At 39.1% G+C, this 23312-nt stretch overlaps 1 protein-coding gene across 2 annotated transcripts in view; it reads left to right on the plus strand.

The window, feature by feature from the left end:
* The window catches only part of LOC137180974 (receptor-type tyrosine-protein phosphatase T-like), a 90891-nt gene that overhangs the window by 65792 nt on the left and 1787 nt on the right, over positions 1–23312 (plus strand). For both annotated transcript variants that reach the window (XM_067586295.1, XM_067586294.1), the window contains 8 exons: positions 4255–4409; positions 8900–9035; positions 11971–12120; positions 12338–12511; positions 12676–12807; positions 14417–14542; positions 16825–16988; positions 22934–23069. In XM_067586295.1, the coding sequence (XP_067442396.1) occupies positions 4255–4409; positions 8900–9035; positions 11971–12120; positions 12338–12511; positions 12676–12807; positions 14417–14542; positions 16825–16988; positions 22934–23069 (1173 nt within the window). The remainder of the gene's footprint in view (positions 1–4254; positions 4410–8899; positions 9036–11970; positions 12121–12337; positions 12512–12675; positions 12808–14416; positions 14543–16824; positions 16989–22933; positions 23070–23312) is intronic.

Raw genomic sequence — 23312 nt, forward strand, 5'->3', positions numbered from 1 at the left:
CCTGTCATAGAAACAAGTAATATATGAAGGTCTCTTTCTTTAAGAGCCAAAAGATAAGTGTTTTGAGAATGAAGGTTAACTGCAAAACAATGATATACAATGTATACAGTAAGTTGTCACTCATTCATTGCAAGTTGGTCTTGATGGAAAGTAAAATGCAGCAGGGATCATTCTTTCCCTGTTAAGAGATGCTGTCAAGTCTTTCTACATTCTCATCAGCGATTTCCATCATGCCAAGCGCCTTAATGTTGTCGCTTTTGTTTTGTTTTTTTAACAACCTATCGTGTATTTGAGGCCCTGGCTGTGTTGGACCGCCGTCTATCGATTTAGAGAAGTAATTTCACCATCACGGGAGAGCAAATCAATGGGAAGTCGAGTTATCAAATCACATGGTTTTCTGGGTTTTATTTTTCTCCCCTCTGTCTGCCTCTCTCATTCTCTTTGTATGTCTTTGTTTCTCTCCTGTCTTCTGTCTTTCCCTTCCTCCTTTTTTTTTGTCATATCTGTCTTTTCATCCTTCCACACACCACCATTTTTCTTCTGTAAGTTTATCTCTAATTCCTTCATCTACTCTCTTCCTGGATTTCTGCTCCTTCCTCCTCTGTCTCTTGACCTCTGCCCATGCCTTCCTCCTCTTTATATTATCTGTGGTTCTGAAGTCATCACCAGATATTCTGCCAAAGCAAACCATTCACTACAATCTTGTCTATCCACCAGAGCCAGAATGATAGCTGCAATAGTCTTCCTCTCAGTTCTATTCTTAGAGAGTAAACTAAACTGAGGAGGACATGGCTCTCTCCATTTAAGCCTTGTTTAGTTTAGAACAGTATTAGTCTGAATTACACTATGTAACCATACACTGTAAAAAATATGGACGTGGTCACCGTGACGTCACCCATTGGTTTCTGAAGAGCAGTTTTGAAGCTCAAAGTGGGCGGCTCCAGCCGTTGTCATCATGGCAGTGCCTGACTCCACCTTTGGTATTTTTCAGCCCCGGGGATTGCTGCTTGTATGTAACACAATTTTGTTCCTGGGTAGTAAGTGTTATTTCCTAATTGTTTATGATTAAAAAGTAAAGAAAATGGCTATTATTCCCTTTAAACTTGGCTTTTGTGACCTGGACAATGATATTTTGAAATTTGCCTATTTCCAATGGAAAAATGGGAAAATTTGCACATTTTCATTCACATAAAGTCATTAAAACAACATATGAATCAAAATTATCATGTATTAATACTTAAGTTATACAAGAGTGACCACAAAATATTTAGAAGTGAGTAGTTTTTCGAGATTAAAGATTATATTGTAAATAACTTTCATCGATCAGCCCCCAAATATAGTCTCCCGTCATGGTATCTGGTGATTTATATGTTGTTTTTCCTGACTTTATTTCCCATTTTCCCATTGGAAATAGGTACATTTCAAAATATCACTGTCCTGGTCACAAAAGCAAAGTTTGAAGGGAATAATAGCAATTTATATATGTACTTTTTCAGCATAAGCACTTAAGAAACTTACTACCCAGGAACAAAAAACAAGTAAAAATTTGTTACATAGTGTTATTAAAGCAGAAGCATGCAGTGTAGTGGAGAAAATTTGAACTGCTGGAAGCAGAAGAAAGGGTCATATTGTACATATGCTGCTGTCCAGAGCTGTCAGAAAGTTAGGACATTTCTATATCCTATGATGAGAGATGCAGCTGAATGCCCAGACATGCAGGACAGAATTCAGAGTGGGAAACTATAAGCAAGACCTCTCAGCTGTACGGCTGCTGAGGTGCAGCTCCACTTCAACAAGGTGGCACTGTCAAATAAATACAGGATTACTGTTGACATGTCTAAAATTGTCAGAATACCCTGAGATTTTTGGTCTTCAGACAGACACATCGGCCAACCTCATGTTTCTGTGAGACTGTCCAGAGATGCTGACATTTCATAAAAAAATAAGTGCAAGAAACATTTAAATTGTGCTGCATTATATCAGTAAACATCAGGGACATAGCATTACCTTTTGCATAGGGAACAATTTCATACATCGGACTTAGGGAAACACATGAATGAGCATTTTCTTCCCTTGTTCATAAACTCTTTACTAATAGAAAGCAACAAAAATAGTTATAACTTGGATATTTCTGACTTCTAACCATGCAGTGCAGCATCTGTACTGATCCATAATGAAAGTCCTTCAATTTTTTTCATGTGCTTACTAGGAAAAAATGCTGCATAACACAATCTCGGTCATTATGTCTCAGAGGGGCTACCATGATGTGAGCTTTAACTCATATCTATTAAGCATCAGAATGTCATCTTTAGTTTCTTAATATCCCCATTGTTAAGCAGGAAAGCATTTACCAGCCCTTTGTGTTTCTAGAAAGTCCATCATTAAAATGTCAAGATGCTGTCACATGGAGAGCCACAATGGATGCCTACTGCCATTTAATTTTGCTATAATCTCCATTGTTACGTACTAAACTGTCTCTTTCTGTATCTCTTTCGAGGAAGCACTACAATAAGTGGTGGCGAGGCCAATTTATTTTTTATCTTGGTCCTTTAAAATATTTCTTTCTGGACAGCAGTTTTTTACCATCTCTACTTCTGAGACATTATTGTCTGGTACTTCACAAAACGATACTTTTTAATAGAAATACATTCCATTCTCTATTTAGTTTGAGTGTTTAAGTGGGAAGAAAATGGTATGTTTAATGGTGTGTTAAGACCAAACGTGAAGTCAATGCAAAAACACGAATAGACGTGAATTTGAATCTCCGCGAGTTGAAAGTGTTTCAACTTCGACTTTATGAATGTATTTCATGAACATACAGAGAGGTGAGGCGAAAAGAAGAGAGACTGGTGGGAAATAACAGAAAGAACTGGAGTTACTGGTGAGTTCTGAGTCCAGTCAGAAGCTGAACTGAACACAAACACACAGAAACTCTCCCTCAGACACGGTCGGTACCATCCATTGCTAGCTAGCTTACAGCTAATGTTCGGTAATGTATTTTGGCTGTTTGGGGTGATTTAGTCACATGAGTTTGACCATGGGATCATTCGTGTTTATTTGCCTCAAATAGCCAGAATACATTACTGTACATTAGCCATAAGCTAGCAAGCAACGGCAGACTCCAACTGTACATGTTTGTGCACAGGAACTCCGGTTCTCTCTATTATTTCCCTCCAGTCTCTCTCCTCTCTCCTCTCTATACATTCATGAAGTACATTCAAGTATAATTCCCCTCCAGTCAGCAGTCAACACGGACAAAGAGTGGAGGTCAGCACCTCTGCAGCTCACTACTGCAGACTAATTTATGAGACTGACGAGCGAGAGTGAAAATAAATCCATTTTTTAATCCCAAAAGTTTAAAAAAATAAATTCTGAGCTTTCCTCCCACCAGTAAATGGCTCCGGATTAGTGCAGAATCCAGTGTGACTCCGGGTGTTTATTCCTCCGGAAGCTCTGACTCTGCTCCCAGCGATTTCCTCCAGAGCTCCCGCGTGCTCAGCAGCTGTCTGACGGCTCTGTCGCTCCGCTCAAGATGAAAAATTTCAACTTGCATGGATACACAAATGACATATTTGTGTCATTTGCGTCGTGTAATTTCCGCCGTTTATGTCCCCCGGTGCAAATTCATGTCTATTCGCGTCTTTGCATTGACTTGTGCCACATGAAAAATTCGCTTTGCGTTTGGTGTGAACACTCTATAACGCAAGGCGGAAATTTGCTTCACGTTCGGTCTGAACACACCATAAATACTTGTGTGTCTCATAGTTCAAAGAGAAAGGAGCTGATCTATAAAATATCCTTGTAAATTAGGCAGCTGAATTGAATCATGGCATTTCCACCTGTCAGTCTTTCCCAAAAGGGTCATCATGAGATATGTGAAATCAATTAATCTTTTTTGTGGTTCAGTTTCCTCAAATCTCCTCTGCAAATTAGGCAAATGAGTCATGATAAGTCTTCCTGTCTCTCATTCCCAGAAGTGGCACAAAGTACCATCTTGACATCCAATAGATCCATTTATTTTCCATCTGAAGCCAGAGGCAGCGTGGCCCTAGATTCCTGATGTCTCTGCTGTAAATTAGGCAGCTGAACCATGATATGTCTTCATGTCAGACATTCCCAAAAGGGCCATGATGAGTTCTGGGAGATCTATTCATTTGTTATCATCAATAGACAAAATGGTTGTCACTTTTCATGAATGACAGGATTGTTTCCTGGCATTTCCAATCTAAGTTACGCAACTTCTGTGTTTTTCAGAAGGGTCATCATGAGATCCGCGAACTCCGTCAGTTTCATTTCACCAGTTGGCCTGACCACGGCGTTCCCTGCTATGCCACCGGACTGCTGGGCTTCATACGACAGGTCAAGTTCCTCAACCCGCCCGATGCTGGGCCTATAGTGGCACACTGCAGGTAAGAACACAGACACACACATAAAATACACCAAGGTTTTGTACTGAAGATAAACTTAATCCTCTGATGCTGTTGGGCAGTGTCTGCATAGACTGGACAAGGACAAACAAAAACAGCCACTCACTCAGCTCTTGTCTCTCGCCTTTCACCAGCATGGCAGACAGCAAATTATTTTATAGAGCCGGAATAACATGGATCACAAAAATAAGCACAAAGTGTTATTTTTGTTTGTGTGTTTGAAAAAGGGCCACTTCCACTTGTGAATGTACTTCATATTTGATATTTATTTGAAAGCATGTTATTGACTGAAAGGTTTTAAGACACACACACACACACACACACACACACACACACACACACATACAAATGTTGTCCTTGGTCACTTTTGGGGACATTACATAGACTTACATTCATTTCCTGGAGACTTTAATCCTAACCATAACCACTAGTTGCCTAACCCTAACCCGTTCCCCTAACCTTACCCACTGACCCAAAAACCAGTGTTCCACTAACACAACACCAACACACAGACTTATACATAACCTCCAAATCTGTCCTTCACAAGTATTGTACAACAAAAATGTAGATTGTTGGAAAATACTTGAAACATATGAGCTGAGCTTCAAGGCCTATTTCTGTTTGAAGAATAACAACAGAATATGTCTTCTGCTAAAATGTCTAATTCAACCAATGTTAAATGTACCAAGGACCTTTGGGCAGCAGTAAGTTGTGGCAGAATGCCATGGTGGATGAATGGTTCAACAAAGCGTGTTGACTTGGACATGGGAAACCGTTTCCTGTTTCCTACTGACGGTCAACATTGTCATCTTGATCTTGATCATTTCCTAACCATGACCAAGTAGCTGTTGTGACTAAACTTCACCTCTTCAAACCTTATCGAAGTAGTCTTCATACCTTAACTAAGCCTTAACAATAGTGGGAGCAGCTAATGTAACATTATGGAAAATCTGATAAATTATTTGTTGGTACTTCAGATCAGAAAACTCTTAACTTGTATGTATCATCTTGGAATGTAGTGACAAACAAATTTTGTTGTTTGGTTTGGAGGACTTGGTCGTTAGATTAGTAAGAATGTATCTTACAACATATGAAAGGAAAGGAAATAAGATCAATAGTCAGAATCGTGGATGAGAACAAGGACAAGCACAAGGAAAAAAATAGCAACACCAATTTGCTTTCTAGTCTCAGACAATCACAATAACCACAAACAAATGATAATATAAGTGGATTCACATTTGCTGAGTACATTTTGTCTTTTTAAATCTAAAATGAATCAAATGACACATTCATCTTTGTTACTCAGTATCAAATGAGCCCACAATTAGCTGGAACATTTAACTGATAACAACCTGTAAATGTCCCTTTTTACTGTCAGCCTTTCCTCCTCTACAGCCCTTTTTTCTTCTTTTTCCTGTTCTCTGCTCCCTCTTTCCCTCTCAGATAACACAGTATCACGGATTATCAGCACTAATATGATCACACACACACACACACACACACCAATCTCCCTTGTCTGTAAATTAGATCGATGGTGTTAACCTTTAAAAAGTAGGCAACAGAAAAAAAGAAATTTACCTCCCACCCTACTTTCATTACACTACCACCATCATCTACCAAGAAAGAGAGAAAGAAAAAAAATAAGTGACAGTTTTAAGATCCCCATGGTGACAGTATATTTAACCTCCATGTTCTGTTCTTTATGGGATGTACAGTTCAACTCTGGTGCCAGGTTGTCAGCAGGCATAAGCATAAAAAGGTCAGCACTTGGTCAGCCAAGGTTTGGAGTAGATTCCTCATATTGGCATGAGCATTTAAAATTAATGTATTCCATTTTGTGGTCTACTTTAATACAACACATAGCTTTGAATGGGAGGCCAGAGAGGGAATTAAATCCCTAAGCCAGCAATGGTTCACAAATGATCCATTTACTTGCATCGTTAGTTGAATCATTTTTAAAGGGGTCCAGGTTTATTTTGTTTTTTTGCTGATTAACCATAAATTGAACATGAATTTTATTGCTGCATGTAATTACTGACTACTACTGATCTGCCAAGTCTGCGGTTATGATCTGGTTAAGTTTAGGCAACTAAAATAACTTTTCTTAAGGCAGCAGTGCATTGGAAATTGGACAGTCCAAATTTTGAGAAAAAATGGAAAACATGCAAACATTTGGAATAAATCTAAGCCAAAAAAGGTTTTAAGATGTATATCAAATACTCTACTCTGAATAATAATTTGTGTCTGATATGGTTTTCCTCATTGAAAACTCCCAGAATCTATAAATGTCTAATTTCTTTTAATTTCGAAAGTTTAACGACTAGACACAAGATGTCTCCGACTTCATTGTAAAGTCTATTCTCAGTCTATGTGCACTGGAGGCTTCAAGTTTCCACATCACACTTGTGCAAGTTGCATATTGGACCAGGACTGGTGTTCAAACCGTTTGTGATGTTGCAAATCCTCCTCGTAGATCCACCTCTCAAAATTGGATTCTCAATGAGCGCAGAGAAACTTTCTACTTTCACCAGATGATTGTGAAAAAAGAAGAAAGACATATTTTTGAGTGGAGGAGGTTTTTCACAAAAACGTACTTACTTGACAGTTCTTATTTACGCCTTTAAAGCAAATTATTCAAGAAGTGCTCCTGAAGCTTGTCCGTCATGGACAATTCATAAAATACGCACAGTCATGGGCTCCGATTGCTCTGACAGGACAGGCAGAGACAGATACACACCCGGGGACAAAGGAGGAAGATTTAGAGGCATTTAGATGAAAAAGAAGTATACACACAGACAGAGAGTGGGTGAAAACAGCAGACAGACAAACGAGTTGAGCAGACATGTAAACAGACAGCTATAGTAAAAGTATGTGGACAGACAGGCAGGAAGTTATGGCAGTCACTTCCAATTTCCAGGGGCACTCTGACGCTATTGGCCTGTGTCATGAGGTTTTCAAACACACACACATACGCATGTGCACACACACACACACACACACAGAGAGGCACAGCAGTATTCTGGTCTCAACATTAATCACAGAGGTTGACAGGTAATCTGCCGAGGCGCTCCCTCCTTTTCTCCCTCTTTTTTTTCCTTTCTATCTTTCCTTCTTTCCCCTGCTCCTATCGCTCTCTCTTTTCTCTCCTTCTGTTTCATCTCTCACTCTGCCTGTTTCTCTCTCTCTCTCTCTCTCTCTCTCTGGCTGTCTCTGGGAACTGTCAGGAGAATTGCAAAGTGAAAGATCGCCCCCCCCACACCCACCCACCCTTCCAATCCCTCAATCCATGCCTCCTTTCCTCCCTTGATCTCTCCCCTGTGACGACCACTTCTATCGCTCCCAATCACTAACCTGTTTCCACCATTCCTTCTTTACTCCCTCCTTTTTCTCTCTCCCTGGCTCATTCAATTCATCCATCCATCTGTTCATCTGTCCCTTCATCCGTCTCTTCCCTCCAGGCATTACTGTTCAGGATGTGTTGCCTTAACACTTGACATGGGGTATTAATGTCTCTACATGTTTATGTGTGTGTGTATGAGAGAGACAGAGAGAGAACTCTACCTTCATATTACACTCCATGTATATTTAGGCATCACTTTGTCCATCATTTTCTGTCACTGAGCTCTCAAAGTTTTACAGTGTATCCTGAACATACTACATAAACGGCAAAAAGTGGCACTTATCAACAGTTATCAGTGTCACCTATCAGCATGACCTTAAATAAAATAGTATTGTTTATTCTTATGTATCTTAAATTTTCCAGACAACAAGCTATCTTGTCATGTGAATAATCACAGTTCTCTCTAAGTAGCTACAGTAATGTTATTATGTCAATACTGAAAGATTAATGAATGAATGGTTGACATGACAGCAGATCACTCCCTGTTTTCATCAAACAGTCAACATTAACATGATTAACGATAAAACATGAGCGTGTGTGTGAAAATAGCTAGTGTGAAAATGTGACACAGTATTATTATCTGACCAGATATGGTGGATATGCTGTCTCGTGTGTTTGTTTGTTTGTTTGTTTTGTAACCCAGTTCTTTGAATAAAATGCTGCTTCCCATCATTCATGAACCTGCAAAACAGAATGTTTCTTTTTGTGGAAAACTTTTTCACATTGGCCTGCAAAATCATTTCAAATATCACTGTCAACTCCTCAAAGCCCAAAATTACTATTAATAGGCTTTTCCTGCATAAAAGCATACCACTGGGAAAGAGATTGACATTATGTTTGAAGTCCTTAACAAAAAAATATTACTATTATTATTTTCCAGTAATTTGTAATTTTGGTTTGGTAGAAGTGCTGAATATGTTGTTAGAGTAGAGGTTTATGCTCACAAGGAGTAATTTGGCTTTAATAGTTTAATAAATACAAAAAAGTAAGACATAGGCCTTGCTAAGGATTTGTAAAATGTTTATTTATTCAACAGAAAGTCAATATTGTGGTTGTTTATGTATCTCTGCAGTGCCGGCGCAGGGAGGACGGGCTGTTTCATCGCGGTGGACATCATGTTGGACATGGCGGAGAACGAAGGCGTGGTGGACATTTTCAACTGCATCCGAGAGCTGAGATCACAACGAGTCAACATGGTTCAGACGGAGGTAAGTGTAAAGACACACGATACGCCCACACGCGATGTACAGACACATCACACGGGGTTTAAATTCCTACCCACACACGTCAGCGACTCCACCTGGTCCTGACAGAGGTGGGCGTGCATATGCATAGATGCACACTAAAGATATACATGTTCTTTAGTTGGATGACCATACTTGCAAAATTGTAGTCCTGCATTTTTGAACATTTCCAGTGAAGTGTTGACTATGTATCTGTGAGAAATATGATAAGCAGGAGCATAGACACAGACACAGAGTATCTCAGTGCTGCAGTCTTACCATATTTCCTCAAATAAAAGATCGATTAAAAGTCGGGTCCACTCTCCGATAACGGCCGGGTGCATGGTTGATACAAACAAATAAAAGGCTGACCCCAAAAACAGGCCAGGGGGGGAAAAAAACAAGGGTGCCTGTCATATAACGTGCATATCAGTTAAGCATAAATAGCAGTTACCTGGATTTAACTCTAGTTGCCCTCTAAGCGACTGTACAGAGAGAGAAGGGGGACAGAGGAGGTGCGATATTTAAATACGGGGATAACGGCGCATATTTTATAAAAATGAAGGCAATGACACTACATGAGCATGGGTAACCAGGGTAACTTGGCATACATCCATGAGCATGCTACCTGCATGCTACAGATAAGTGGTGCATTGCCAAAATGTTCCAGGTGGAAGTCAAGCTCTTGAATTATTCTTCCGCACATCAAAGTTAATAGTAGTTACCTGGATGTAACTCCACTTATACAAGTACATGCATAGCAGGCAATACAAAAATTTAACAGCAAACAGAAGCAGATCAGAAAACAAGGAGGCTTGGTACTAAAATATAAGCAAATATACTTATCAAACAGAAGGAATTAAAAATAAAAGCCTCTCTTTAATATTAACCTGCTTCCAATAAAGCTTGTTACCTTCTGCAGTTGAGGTAAACTATTTGAGGAAACACAGTACATCATCCATCCCAATCAGTCTATCAATATTAAATATTTGCTGAATAATAGATGACACTAGTACAAACACACACATACAGCGCACACACTCTGTAAATCAGACACACGCTCGTACACACATTCAAACTCGCTCGGTGTGTGTATGTAGCAGCTCTCAGCTTGTGGTAAGGAACACGGTGTGAGATGCTGACACACAAACACACACACACACACACACACACGCACACTGTAAGTTTGTACTTTGCATTACTTTTGAAGTTTTGCCAAAACTTACTTCCAGCTGAGTTGGATATAACTTTCTTCGGGGCCAAAATGATTTTATTCTAACCCAACCAGAGTAAACTCATTAGATTAATTTCCCTAATTGGGATAAATAGCACTTATTCGCCGATGATTAAGTTACTGGTTTATCGAGCCGCTGGATTTCTTCAAGTTTATTGTACAATATCTCTTAAACACGGAGAACCTGTTTCCTTAAAAGTTGTCTTTTTGTCAGTCGAGGACTTTGGTTACTCACTATCCTTTACATGGTTCCGTAATGTGTTCTAATTTCACGTTATCAACCGTTATTAAAGAGCTGGCATCTCCACATGTGGGTGTTTCATTTTGGAACAGAAGTATTCATTTCTACTTTAAGCTACCTTTAAGCCGACCTAATCCATTCAGCTTCTGCATTCCATTTGTATTACTGATTAAAACCTTACGTATCTGAAAAAGTCAACTTCACTGGGAATAAAGAAAAAAAAAAAAAACAGCCTCATTTGCAGACTGACAGCTCAAGCTCTGAAATTGACTTTTGAATGGGTTTTTAGAAGTGCTAGGTTGAGAAAAGTTACCCAGGGCATCATTTTGAGTGTTTTTCATGACAGCAGTGGTATGAACGCTAGTTGTGTGTGTGTTCGCTCGTTTGTGTGTGTTTTTTATGCCTCTTGAAACCAAGCTAAATGTATCCTGCCCTGCCTTTTGAATATGTGTGGGAGCAATTTGTGTCAGTGTTGAGGCCGCTTGACGCTATTATAATCCGGCTCTGAACAACACAAAGCAATTAATCTTTTAAAAGGCGCAGGGGAAAGATGTGTGTGTGTGTTTGTGTGTGTGGGTCAGTGTCTGAATGACTGCTTGTCTGTTTATGCTGGTTGGCTTGTGTGTGCTTACAGTATGACCGTGTGTGCATACATGACTTTTGCATACATGTGTGTGTGTGTGTGTGTCACTAGAGTAGATAATGGCCAGGGGAGGTCATTTCAGCGATGCTTTTAAAACTCTCCTCTCCGCTCCAAGGGCAAAAATTAACATTCGCCAGAGTGAGAGAGAGAGAGAGAGAGAAAGAGACGGAGAGATAAAGTGAGAAGCAAATTGAAAGAGCGAAAGACAGCAGACAAACACAAGTGTGAGAGAAAACAAGAGCGAGAAAGAAAAAGAAAAAACGCAAGATAAAACCGGATGGATGGATGGAGTGAGAGAGAGAGAGAGAGAGAGACAGACAGGGGTGAATTAACATGCACAGTGGCAGCCGCTGTGTGTAGCTCATGGTGGCTGATGCTTTTAACAGCGAGCTCGTTGGTTGGAGCACAAAGAGCACACTTGATCCAGAGCACAGAAACACTGCAGGGCAAAGCACTACTCCCTTTTAATTCACTTTCAGGGCTGCTGAGAGAGCATGAGTACACAAATAATGAATTCACACGCACAAAGCAAACAAAAAAAAAAAAAAAACACGCTCACAGTGGAATGTTTGAGTTTGTCGGAGACTTGAAAAGGCAGGAGATGCAGCTTAGCGCAACCGCGTCCTCTGTCCCGGAGGTGTCAACGCTTACAGCTCTACTGAGAAACCACAGTCGAGTCCGCGGGGTCACATGCAGGTTCAAGAATAAAAAATCTATGTACACACAAAGGCCAGAGATTTGTCTGTTTTTTTTTCTTTTTTGACTCCAGCGTTTCTTTCATCTGTTTTTGTTCATGTTGCAGGAGCAGTATGTGTTTGTTCATGATGCCATCTTGGAGGCATGTCTATGTGGGAACACAGCCATACCAGTGTGTGAGTTCAGAGCCATTTACTACAACATCAGCAGACTGGACCCACAGACCAACTCTAGCCAGATTAAAGACGAGTTCCAGGTAGACACACGCGCACATTCACGCAAACTCTTGTTTTTGTGACTCTTGATTTGTGTGGACATTGACTGGAGATTTACCCAAACCCTAACCTAAATATAATCCTTAACTTAAGTAAAAACAGGTTTTAAGATTAAAATAACTGATAGGGGACCACCTTTTTTGTCCCCAGGTGAGTAAACTTAAAGTAGACTTAATAAACTCTTTTCCCGCCTATCAGACTCTGAACATAGTGACCCCTAGAGTCCGTCCAGAAGACTGCAGCGTGGGTTTGCTACCCAGAAACCACGACAAGAACCGTAGTATGGACGTTCTATCAGCAGACCGATGCCTGCCTTTCCTCATATCTGTGGACGGAGAGAGCTCGAATTACATCAACGCTGCATTAATGGACGTAAGTGTATGTTTTGGGATGTGAATGTGTGTGTTGACTTTTTTATAATGTACTTTCCGGTGCTGCAGAGACTTCCTTGATATCTTGCCGTTGTTCTCTTCACTTGTTTTATTTATCCTGTGCTCGCTGTTGTTATTTATTTGTGGTCCATCTCAACACTCCAGAGCCACAAACAGCCAGCGGCCTTCATTGTTACTCAGCATCCTTTGCCAAACACCATGGGCGACTTCTGGAGGCTGGTGTTTGATTACAACTGCTCTTCCATTGTAATGCTCAACGAGATGGATGCGGCGCAGGTACAAACACACAAACACACACATACATATGTATTCCCTGTTTTTGTATAATTTTGTTTCAGAAAAAGGCTAGAAAACAGACAACCAGAAGCTGACACACACCGACTGTAACATAACAGGGCCTGATCTATACATCCAGACACATTTTTCATGAATGTCAATAAGTATTGACAACCCCTTGGTATTGCATCCTGACAGCTGAGAAGTTTTTAGTTACAGTTTTGCACAATCATACGTCTGATCCAAAATGACTAAAAACAGAAAGAAGAAAAGGAGAAAATAAACACAGCGCTTGGTTTGCATTTTTGCATTCCCTTGTATTTGTATATATTACAATGTCCAGCAGCTGTTTGTAATGTTATTCTAAAGGTGGTTACAAATATTGTACCTTGCCAGTGACGGCCAAAGCATTGATTTTGAATTCTAAAGGGGGCATAATATGCTTTTTGTGATTTTCTGTCATTTATACACTGTTATGCTGTCAGATGTCCATGTTAAACATGGTCAAAGTTCCAAATCTTGAGGTGAACGTATGTAAAACCGTCCACTGTAAAGCGCAGGTTTCAGCCTGTCCTGAATGCTTCCTTTGCAATGTTTTTTCTTTTTTCTTTTTTTACCTTCCCAATGAACTGATGTCAGCTTGCCAAACATATCCATTAATAGCCATACGTTCCATAATCTTGGATGCTGAGGTTGTCCATTCTCATATTCTGTATCCACGTCAGGCTTGAACATGTATGGATGTATTTGAGAAGTTGTCATTTTGAGTAAAGAATGAAAAAAAGAAGTGAAATCCTACTACTACTGTTTGTTTATAGAGCCTCTGGAGCCGGCCAGTATAAATTAAATAAGGAGGTTTTTGAACTATAAATTATGCAAAGATATTCTAGTAGAGCCCCAGAATATAAATATAGACCTAGAAATGTGCATGATGTGTCCCCTTCAAAGTATTGTTTTTCCTCTGGATTACTATCAGTCACCAATCTTGTAATCAGCTATCCGTATAGCTCATTCTATCAAACTACCTTTGAGGAAGTTATATATGCAGGGAAAATGGCGAAAATTGTAGCAATGCATGTAATCATGTAATCAACACAGGCTTGATTTAGTTGTCTCATTTCCCCCCAGTGTTAATTGTAGAGTAGCTGTGGATCTCACGTCTGGCATCTTAAATGAATACAAACTGGTTAAAAATATCCTCAGCATTATTTCTCTTGTTTGTCTGGCAGTTTTGTGGATGAAAAATGTGCTGAAATTACAGTCTTATTTTCATTTGTGATGATTTTTTCAGAAAGCCAGCTCTATCTCATTTCGCGTATTACATTCCACATGCAGATAACTCTTTTATCAGGCCTCAGAGTGGACGTATAAAAGCTCGGAAATTGAATTCACATCCGGCCATGGAGCTGATGATGTTAATAATTGATTGGATGGATTCACACAAGGTTTTATGGTGTCATCTTTCCGCCTATTAATTACACCGTTATGCATTTTGAAAGACAATCCAGTTTGAATGCACCTGGTTAACTTTATTGTTTCTTTCTCTTCTACGTTCCATCCTCCTCTTCTCCACTTTCTCCTTCTCTCTCTCCTTCTTTGTTCTCTATAGTTATGTATGCAGTACTGGCCGGAGAAGAGTTCGTGTTGCTATGGTCCCATTCAAGTCGAGTTCATCTCAGCAGACATCGATGAAGACATCATCAACCGTATCTTCAGGATCTGCAACATGGCCAGGGTACTCATATCCTTAAAGCCTTCATGGTTTCATATCAGACTAGTTTGTTTTGTTTTGAAGGTTCAAAGTTTTAAAAAATAGTTCTTTTCATGTATAATGTACAGTATATGGATGCGGTGGAACCTTTCCTTGTGCTGTGAAGTGCTGTTGAGTGCAGGTATACGGCGATGGAGACCACAGTTCACACTGAGACATTAGTTCATTATTGAGACAATATAATATTATATTATTGTTGACCTGAAGGTTGTCCTACAGCGAGCGAGATAAACATAGCTTTGTGTCCAAATGGTTGTATGTTCACAATGTCAATGCTATTATGGGCCTGTGGCTTAGTGTTACTGGGTTTAATGTTTTTCCACACAAATATGGATGTTGGAGCAGAACTTTAGGGACTTAAACTGATATTTTACCAGGCAGACTAAGGATCACTTGCCTGACAGTTAACAGAAACACAGAATGGTTTGGATGTTCAGATAAAAACTACCCAATATGCATTTCTTGACCTATATTTGACATAAACCAATAGAAAGTGGAACGATACACCCAGGAACACAATGTAACAACACAGGAAAGGCTTTTTTTTCATTTTATGTGACCTTTACTTTCCCCTAAACATCTAGCAAAATGACACTGTAGCAAACCAACTACATCATTAACAGGCTAACTGAGTCCTGGTTGAGCGAGTTCTCCATAGAGAAAACGGCAGTGTGGTAGCAGGTGGAGCATTAACAACAGATCATTTTGAAAACCTTCCTCTCCTTGTTCTTCCTCTTTTCCACTTCCCTCCACATTTCTCTTCTCTTCTTTCTTCCTTTTCCTTCATCCGGCCTCCTCTTGTTACTCCCTTCTCATCTCATTCTCCCACCCATCACTGACGGTACAACCCTGACAGCGCCCTATCGTCCGCATGCTCCTATAGTGCTTAGTGAACTCCCCACTACCCTACTCTCTATATTCAAACTCTCTCTCCTCTCTCTCTCTCTCTCTCTCCGCCGCTCTCCCTCTCACACACATCACCAGTCTAGCGTGAAATGGCTCATATCATCGCCACAACAGCACATCTCACACTGTGAGAGCAGCTCCAACCTAGCTGAGTCTGTACCACTAACCACTAAGCCATCAAATGAAGAGAGAGAGAGAGAAAAGGTTTGAGAGAGAGAGAGAGAGGGAACTACACCAAAAAAGGAGAGGATAAAAAGAGAAATGAAGAATCCTGAAGGGAAGGAAAAGTAGAGAGAGAGAGAGTCAGAGGGGTGAAGAAAATGAAGAGGAGTGAGGCTAAGAAAAAAGTTAGAAACAGGAGTTGATTGCAAGGGAAGATAAAAAGGAGGAAATAGATAGAGAGAGAAAGAAGGGAAGAGGAGAAATGGAAAGACAGGATAGAAAAAACCCATATCTGTATACATGTGTTTATATGTATGTTAGTATGTGACTGTTTGCCTGGTTGTGTGTGTGTAAATGTCAACGCGCATCTGCATGTGAGGCAAACCTAGCAGTAAATCAGTCTGACAGTGATGGTGGTTTTCGGTGTTTTAGGTGGTGGATGCCAACCGCCTCGGGCCAGATGAGTGAAAACATTTTGTCTGCCATAAAATTGAATTAAACATTATAGGATGCCTTCTTTGTCGAGTCCAATCCCATTTCTTTTTGAAAAGAAAAAAAAAAACAAGAACTAATTGGAGCACAACAATCTGCTAACACATGAAAAAAAATGTCTTATGTATCAGTTTAGTCTAAGTAAATCTCTGCAAAATGAGACTATTCCCCTCTGGTAACAAATGAGACCAACGCTGACAAGACCAGCAGCTTCTTCCTATAACTAAACAGTGTTTTAAATCTTCGTGCTGGTCTCAGAATTTTTGGTACTGGCAGAAGAAATTAGTCCGGTGACCTTTCCTTCCTTCTACTGTCTAACCCTTTCACCATCTTCAGTAAAACCAAAAGGCAAACCTTCAGATTCAAGATGGTCACTATGTCAAGGTTTTCTGGATCTGCAAAATCATCCACTACACACACTTTACAATGTAAAATGAAAAACTGTACTCTGATCCTGAAATTAGACCTACAAACACATTTATTTCTCAGGTTTCATAGAAAATTTGCTCTTCATTCTGAGAAACAAAAGCATTGGCAAGACCACTGTGAGATGATGTAGATATTTGGAAGGTGTTTCAGTTGTTTACCCATTTTTACTCTCCCTGTGGAATTTCTGCCTGATGTTGATTGTGGTGATGACAGCTGTGGTGATAAAAATCCAAATCCTCTATCCTCTCTCTCCTCAGCCACAAGACGGTTATCGCCTGGTGCAACACTTCCAGTTCATCGGTTGGCCGGCCTACAGGGACACGCCTCTCTCTAAGCGCTCCATCCTCCAGTTGGTCAGGAGGCTGGCTAAGTGGCAGGAGCAGTACGACGGAGGAGACGGGAGGACTGTTGTACACTGCCTGTAAGTTCAACACCATAATTTGAGAAAAAAGTAGAGAAGAGGGTAAAAGGACTGAAACAAAGGATGCTCACTGGGATGATAGATCGACAGGAAAATGTACAAATGTGCCCTTATTGTGTGTGTGTGTGTGTGAGGAAGAAAGGGAGAAACTGGGAGGTGAAAGATGCTGATGATAAAATGATAAAATACACTTTCTCTAAAAGAACACACACACAGCTTTATAATGATATATACGATATATGGTATGTCTAGACTGGTCCGTTCCTATGTGTTGGGTTCTTTTGTGCTTTATTTTCCCCCCACTGATGTGTCAGATATACAGATGGCATAAACTCAACATTCATCTCAGTTCAGTTATGTTTGAAGGTTGCTGATAAAGAAGCCAAACATATTCAGCACTGCAATAAAAAAAAGTGGAAAGGAACTATTCATAAATGCTATAAAAGAAGGTTCACATTCATTATAGTTTAATAGCATTGTAAACCCGGCACATATATAAAATATAAGCAATATAAATTGTGTCTGATCTCAGCCTACAACCCCCAAGTTGCATAGAGATTATCACATTAATTTTAAATATTTGGACCATACATCTCTATTGTTTTGTAAGGTCTTGGTTGATGCATCACAGATTATATACATTATTATTTCAAGCTATAAATCATCTTTCAAGTTACAATATAAGTACAGGAAATGACTTCAGGCTCAGCCAGTAATACAGCTAAAATAATTTTCAGATTATGTTGATTTGGCTGAGCACTTATGATTTCATACACATTGTATTTTAGGACTGTTTGCTAGGCTGCATTGCTATTATTTCTAGACTGGATAACAAGACTGAAATACAATATTTGCAGAATATTGATTTCCAGAAAGCACAGCAATACCACTAATGTGCTATATGGAAGTATACAGTATATATAGTAAACCAGAGGCACTACCAGAGTAAGTGTATCTATTAAACAAGGTGCAATAATAGTAATTACACACACATGCATGTGTGTATACATGACTGTGTGTTTGCACACAAGTGCACGAACACTGCTCAGCTCCATCCAGTTCCTATCTGAGCAGAACAAATGAAGCTGATAATGAGGGAGGGAAACAGAGGCTGTAAAATCTATAGAAGAGAGATTACAGGGAACTTCACTTGCAATGACACATACGCACACAAACACACACACACACACATGCATACACACTCCAAACATTGCCCTAGGCACATCACTGATGCTCATCCAATCAGCATCCCCTGTCACAGCTCATTGGGCCAATCAGAATTGGCATTGATTTGTTTCTTCTAGCTGCTGTGAGGTTTTCTTTTCTTTTCAGTGTTTCCTGTGTGTGAGAGAAAGAGTTTGTAATAATATGTTGTTACAGTTAAAACAAATTTGTTTCTAATTCAAACTCAAAAATATCTTAATTCTCTCTTATTTCTAAATACATAGTTTATATTTTTCAGATCTCTTCTAGGCAACATATTCAGAGATATAAAAGTCACTTTATGTTCATGATTTTAATACTTTTGTAAAATAATTCACTATTGTCAACTGGTGACCTGCCACTTGTTCGCTAATGTTAAAACACGTTTTCAGCTGCAAGACATAAATAGTTAATCACTAAAATAAACAACAGGAGACATTATCAATGCTGCTACTGTAGCTAAAAATAAAACTGGTGGATCTTAACTCATCTATTGACTGTTACAGAATCAATAGTTTAATACCTGGTACTTTGTGGAAAAATAGATAATAACAGAGCATTACATCTTGTCCTCTAACCTCCCAGCTCAAGTGAACTAGTCACTTTTGACAATTGTACTTTTTTTTTAAATTAAAATTTACATTTATTCATTTGGCAGACACTTTTGTCCAAAGCGATGTACAAAGGAAATGTACAAAATGAGGTACCAACCATTTCAAATGTACAAAATGGTTAAAAGTTTTCAATGATTTATGTTCTTTTATATAAATAACAATAAATAAAGACAAAAAAAGTAATTTGGAAATATAATTTAGTTTTTAATTGCTTTCCCCTGTTATGATCCACCCTAGTAAATGTGAGTGACGGAGATGCAAGCTTCGTCTGCTTCTGGATAAAGACGGCTACACTGGCTAATCAGCCCAGCTTATTGATTTCACAGACTCAGTAATACCTGAGATAAGGAGAAACATGATGGTTCAATCAGTCGCTGGTGAAAATGGATTATTTTTCTGCTCTTCACTTATCCTGGAGGTTGGAGTCTGATGGGTCTTTAATGCTAAGCAAATGTCTCATTTTCAGCAAACCACACTGGGGAAACCTGTTAAAGTAGCAGCACATTAAACACATCAGTCTAGCTGTGCTGTATATATTTAAAAGGTATATACATGTGTAATTTAGATAGAAGAGAATAAGAAAAATACTGAGTTGTCTTGTTCCAGCAGATCCTTAATACAAGCAGCTTGATTTCATTCATGTGTTTGTAGGTTTCAATCAGTTAGGAAGACATTGTACTCACCAAATTAGATCATTACACAACTTCATTTGGAGATAAAACTCAATCTTGCACAAGAAAACTGGGTTTGCACAATTACAGCATGCACAGTAGGATTGATCAAAGTTATAATTTTACTGTTCACCTTTGGTTTCTCCTCCTAGAAAGTTTGTTTAAAACCTGTATGAGCATCCGACTGCTCATGTGTCTTGCCGTATTTTACTTCTTTTTAGGGATATCAGCATCTTCCCAAATCTGAGGGATTACTTTGCTGAGTACAATGCTAATGTATCTTAACCAAGACAAACAATAACCAAACCTACGAAAATAAAATCCAAGTTGTGATAACATCCTTCAACTATTCATTTGCTTAAGTGACATAGAAAAAAAGGTTCATGCTGTTGTCACAACATCCAGTTTTATGGAGGAACACAGTAATATAATTTGTAGCCACAACACCTTGTGCACATAGAGATTTTGATCATTTAATAAAAAAAATTTAAAAAAAAAAAAAGAAATTTTTCACATTTTCATAAAGGGACATTTAGATCACTACCAACCATTTACCAAACACGAAGCACTGTTCTCTGGTACAACTTAGAACCACCACTAATCAACACAAATATTCTTTTAAATATAAACCATTTTCACAATAGAAACATGTAAGAGGCTAACAGTGCAAAGATGATTGTAGAGGAAGAAATGTTCTGGGGCTTCAGCTGCATGTTTGTGGCAGTTTATTTTACAATGGGCTGGTACTTGTTTTGATTTAAAGAGCTTACTGGTTGCCACTCAGATACCTGAGGTAAATAAACTACCAACCATATGTATTTCTATATAAATAGTGGAAGTTATTGAGTTGCCTTGACCCTCAGCACCACTTGAGTCTTGACCTGTATTGATTTTAATGGGTTTGCTGGTTGTTTTTCAGTAATTAGGTTTATAATATTAATGTGCTTTAGCCCTGAGGTGTACCTGACAGCACTGATGTAAAATGCATTTGCTCTCATTTTCTCTCTACCTAGAAATTATCTTTTGACACTTAACAAGCATCCCAAAAAACTGAAGCTAACATGAAGTCAGGAAAGTAGTGCATAAGGAATACCTTTGCATTTTAAATTTAAATCTCATATGTTCACCAAACTCAGTGTAATGAAGACCCCAGGTGTTGTGCAAACATGCAATAAAACCGTGAAAATTGGCAGAGGTAATACTTTATTTTAAGGGATTTTGAGTGAAAAAGCTTGTCAACCATAGGTCTTGTGGCAAATGTTTTGAATAACAAATATTTTTAGTTAAAATCACTGGTTTAAACTTTGACCACATATGAGAGCATTAAATTATAGACCTTCAGCAAGAGCATCAAAGTCAACAAAAACTGACCACTTATCTGACACTATTTAAGTTGGATTGGAGAACCGCAGTGGTCTTGGTATTGCTAATGCTGAGTCGGTCGATAGTGGGTGATTTTGTGATGGCTGCCACTCCACCTCTCAGTAAAAGAATGTTTTATTCAGTCTGAATACTGGAGGAATTCAGCTGGAACCAGGAGAGATGGGAAAGTCTTTTCATGGTGGGTGGTCTGACTGCTGACTGGCAGAGCACTGACTGCTGGTTGAGGCATAAAGCCAGTAAACACACAAATATGTTTGCATCACTGCACTTTTGTCCATTACAGCAGGTCATTCTCTTTATATAGCCTTTAAAAAAATCAAATTTAAGGTGTTCAAATATATCCAAATGTCATAAATCCATTAGTGGAGCTCTTATTCTTTTTTTAAGGCACTGACAGGTTTCTTCGTTCTGTCAACACCCTGTCATTCTTTGTCCCATTTAGCCTTTATACAACTTTTGTCATAATTGTTTCAGTTTAGGAAACTTGAAAAAGTCTTCTAATGTCTCAAATATGGCTTTCCAGAGCCTGTATGCAGTGGATGCACTCACTGCACAGAGTACATACTGTACAGTGAACCTTAATCCTACTGTCAGAAAACCAATAAGACCTTGTTATTTTAATTCTCTTTACTGTTTTCACACTTTAAAAAGTACATGCAGAACTTTATTCAATCATTAACCCTAACCCTAACCATAAGCATAACCCTATGCCTACCCTAACCCCAAACCTACCCTAACCCTAACCATAACCCTAAACCCATCCTAACCCTAAACCTACCCTAACCCTAACCATAACCCTAAACCTACCCTAACCCTAATCATAACCCTAAACCTACCCTAACCATAACCCTAAACCTACCCTAACCCTAACCCTAATCATAACCCTAAACCTACCCTAACCATAACCCTAAACCTACCCTAACCATAACCCTAAACCTACCCTAAACCTAACCATAACCCTAAACCTACCCTAACCCTAAACCAACCCTAACCCTAACCCTGAACAATTACCAATGCCAACAGTTTCCCCTGTTGCTTCAGTGTTGCTTTTCTAAACAGAAAAACATTCCTCCTGCACACAAACAAACCCAAACATGGACCTGCCTTTTTAAGACCATCACAACAAATTAATTAATCAATTCAATTCAATAGGCTTTATATGCATGAAAGTTTTGTGAACAATGTTGCTAAAGCATCAAAATACAATTTGTCCAAACATTTAGACAGTAAAAAATAGCAATACTATGAACATTAACACAACATTAAGATTGTTATACTGTATATTAATTATATACTGTATATATATAGTATATTATATGCATGTATTTGTGTGTGTGTGTGTGTGTGTGTGTGTGTGCTGGATGTGTCTAGGTCTTTCAGGTTGTGGCATGTTGATACATATTGGGCAGCAGGATATGTCCTGTCTCCTTCATTGGTATTTTTAATTTTGAGAAGTCATGAAGCTCTTTGAAATCTGAAATTACAGACTTGAACTTGTTAAAGTAAATGTTCCTTATTTCATTAAATGTTTTACATTCCTCTCAAAAACTGTTTTATCAGATCTTTTTTTAAATCCATTGAAAGTTCTCTCTCTTCAGGGGTCATAGGTTTCAAGAGCATTTTTTAAAAAGGATAACACAATCAACCTCAGCTGCAACAAAGCGGAGGCAGGAGAATAACTCGGAGGAAAAGAGAAATGCCTGAAAGAAACATTAAATTCTATGATAAACACATTTTTAAAAGCCTGGCTCCCAGGGTGATTAAAGGAAAAAAGCAAGTTCCTGCTGTTCTGTAAAGGAGGAGAAGGAACATCTGACTTGTGGAGCATCAAAGCGGCTCTTTCTCTTTCTTAATTCTCTCCGTTCCTTTTCCATCCTTCCTTCACATCTCAAGCTCTTGTTTTCTTATTTTTTCTTTCTCTGTGTGATCAGAGTAATGATTTTGGCGTACACACCAAGGTATCCAGGATGATGATATTGTTTAATGATGAAGATCTTCTGTCCTTCTTCTTTCCCTTCTCTTCCCTTCCCCCTGCTCTACCTTCTTCCTCCTCCTTCCTCTTCTTCCTCTGCAGTACCGGCGGAGGGCGTTCTGGGACGTTCTGTGCCATCTGCAGCATCAATGAGATGATCCAGCAGCAGAACATTGTGGATGTTTTCCACACCGTCAAAACGCTGAGAAACAACAAGACTAACATGGTGGAGACTATGGTGAGGACTCACAATCAGTTTGCAGGTGGTGGCATCTAACTGGACATTTAACCCGACATTTAACCAAAGTCCAGTCCAAAATCTCTAAATTTTCATATTGCAATAATTTAATAAAAAGAAAGCCAGCACGAGAAAGGAAACCTCATAAATCACCATTTATAATGACAATTCTGCAGCACATGATTGACTGCATGTCCAATTACAAAGGTCAGGAGTCGCTGGTCTGTGTCAAGGCAGGAAGAA

This window comes from Thunnus thynnus, chromosome 4, assembly GCF_963924715.1.
Source record: "Thunnus thynnus chromosome 4, fThuThy2.1, whole genome shotgun sequence".
Taxonomy (NCBI): domain Eukaryota; kingdom Metazoa; phylum Chordata; class Actinopteri; order Scombriformes; family Scombridae; genus Thunnus; species Thunnus thynnus.